This window comes from Limulus polyphemus, unplaced genomic scaffold (assembly GCF_000517525.1).
Source record: "Limulus polyphemus unplaced genomic scaffold, Limulus_polyphemus-2.1.2 Scaffold950, whole genome shotgun sequence".
Classification (NCBI taxonomy): Eukaryota; Metazoa; Arthropoda; class Merostomata; order Xiphosura; family Limulidae; genus Limulus; species Limulus polyphemus.
The window spans coordinates 365,709-368,262 of record NW_013666560.1 but is presented as its reverse complement, the minus strand read 5'-3'; the positions used below and the strand labels follow the sequence as shown (position 1 = coordinate 368,262).

The 2,554-nt window shown below is 32.5% G+C and overlaps 1 protein-coding gene across 1 annotated transcript in view; it reads left to right on the top strand.

Moving 5' to 3' along the window:
* Window positions 1-2,554, top strand: part of LOC106461392 (annexin-B12-like) — a gene marked incomplete at its 5' end in the record, with an annotated part of 9,490 nt that overhangs the window by 2,764 nt on the left and 4,172 nt on the right. Inside the window, 2 exons of the mRNA XM_022388337.1 lie at window positions 605-615; window positions 1,663-1,716. Of these exons, the coding sequence (XP_022244045.1) occupies window positions 605-615; window positions 1,663-1,716 (65 nt within the window). The remainder of the gene's footprint in view (window positions 1-604; window positions 616-1,662; window positions 1,717-2,554) is intronic.

Sequence of the window (2,554 nt, the reverse complement as noted above, 5' to 3'; positions counted from 1 at the left end):
AGCGTACTTTATCTAACGAATGAGTGTAATGATATGATTACAGACGTTGTTCATAGCTATTTAGCGTGGAAAATTGAATTTTTACATGGTATATTACCTGTACTCTTACAACAGTTCTTAAACTTTATATTAAAAAAATCAAAATTTAATTTTTCTTCAGGAGAGAAATTTTAACTTATGAAATATCTATCTATTTATAAACTAATTACTTATTACAAAATAAGTGCTAGTGTATGACAATACCTTCCATCTAGTCTTTCACTGCAAAATTAGGGGCGGCTAGCGCAGACAGCCCTCGTGCGAAATTGAAAATGCCGAAGAACAAGCAAACGAGCTCATTTGCATCTTAAGTGAGTTCACGTAGAATTCAAAGGCTAATTATAAGATCGTCTTTCTTAATATTGTGGCTCCCAGCGAGATCCTTGATACAGAATACTACCCAGTTCTGGTCGGATGTGCCATTTTGATATTTAACTTGGACACGAGTACTGTGATCAGATTGGAATATTCTTTTTCTTGCAGTTGTATGTCATAGATGTTTCTTTCGCTCGATGCTTCGCCACGAGTAATAAGTGGATCACTCTTGTGTTTTGTCATGTTGAAGATTTAACAAAGGTGCAGCTTCCTATAATTATAGTCCGCATTCAGACTATATCAGAATTTTGATATTGCTTCCTCGTAACGTTTGGTTTTAATATCCCTCAAATATCCTCAAAATAAAAAATTCAGTTTAACCCCGCCATACATTTTCTGCTCGAACCTTCTTATTAGCGAAATCTACCGAATCTGAGAATACGTTATCTGGAAGTACAACAATACATAGTATAAATCTGGTGGCAAGTTTCTTATATTTGTCTTAGTTGTATTTCAATATATATTTGAAACAACGTAAATTATGTAGCTTGTTTCTTCGACCACTATAGTAATAAATTGTGGCATGTGGTTTGAGCAGACATCTAGTTTGTTTTATGCTACTTTCGATTGCAGGCCGAAATTCACAAACAACGTTTCACTGGAAATCGAGTGAAAGGTAGTCTAACTTGAAGGTTAACTTCATTAGAAGGAATTTATTAAAATCACTTAGTATAAATATGTAATTATACAATCTGGTTTATGGTCTCGTACACAACGGTTGTATCTCTTGTAAATAAACTATTTAATGTTGATTCATGATTTAACTAACTCGCTTACTGGAATTTTTATCACTACTTCTTTTCTACTTTCTTAAATACTTCTCGATTCCTAACTTTAATTTCTAGACGATACATAAACTTTTGCTTTCAACAGACATTTGTATTAACATGTTTAAAAAAAATTATAATGCTACGATATAATAACGATTACATTTACGTCATTTCAAAATGAGTTAGTAACGTAAGTCCTACATCGAGAATACACTAGCGTAATACATGCAATTAGATTCTATTTTTTAATTTATAGATATTCTACTTTATTTATTCTAGCAAATAATGCACGATATTTATGTTAAATGAACTACTTTTATCAGATTTAAAATTGAATATTTCGTGGTCTTTTGATTCGTAGGACAACATGTAGCTGCTAAAGTAAACGCTTGATAAACAGTTACTGTAAAGATTTTACAATAAGAGGGAGCTAAACACATTCTTAACCTAACTGTACTTAATTACTTTTATTTAACAGACTGAACGAGAAGAGGATCCGGCTGATCCTGAACAAGCAATCATAGATGCAGAGGTATCTATTCTGTCTCTTTCACCTACGGGATGTATATAAATGTGAAGATAAATGTTCGAAAGTTCACCGAATGTGAAAAATATCTCGGAATTAAAGATTAAAAAAATTAACCGTTAATAGTAATACTTTCCTTTTTGTATTTAAACAGAGCAAGCTTTATGCATATCAATTATATTTAGGTTAACTTGTCACTTAATTTTCGTGTGGTGATTGGTGTTGAGATCAAATTATTACATCTCGTGATACACGCGTATCAACCTGTTTTCTAAAATTGGTGATAGTGCTGCCCCCCCCCCCCATCTTAAGTGCATTTTCTGTACTATTAGTATACCAGATTGCTAATGGGTTCATGACATTTTCGGTTACTGAGCATCTCGAGAGTTGGATACGTATTAAAAATATTAATCCCATTCATTACCGTTAGTCACTTCTCCCTCCATTTGTCTGCTGTTAATATTGTTTTAATAGGCAGACGTATAATTAACCTACGATGTAATATGTGGACACCACCACTAGTGAAAGGTAGTCTAGCTTGAAGGTTAACTTCATTAGAAGGAATTTATCGAAACTACTAAGCATAAATATCATGAATATGTAATTATACAAACTGGTTTATGGTCTCGTACACAACGGTTGTATCTTTTGTAAGGCATCGATTTTCACTTTTTTTTTTACTTCGACATCCAGCAAATATTGTAGATTATATAAAATGTTTGCAACTGTCTTGCTTCAGATTGGCTATAAAACATTTTAACGAGCCGTAAAGTTTACCTTAAACTTTCTTTAAAACCCACCCACCCCCCCCCTTTTTTTTTTTTTTTTTTTTTTTTTTTTTTTG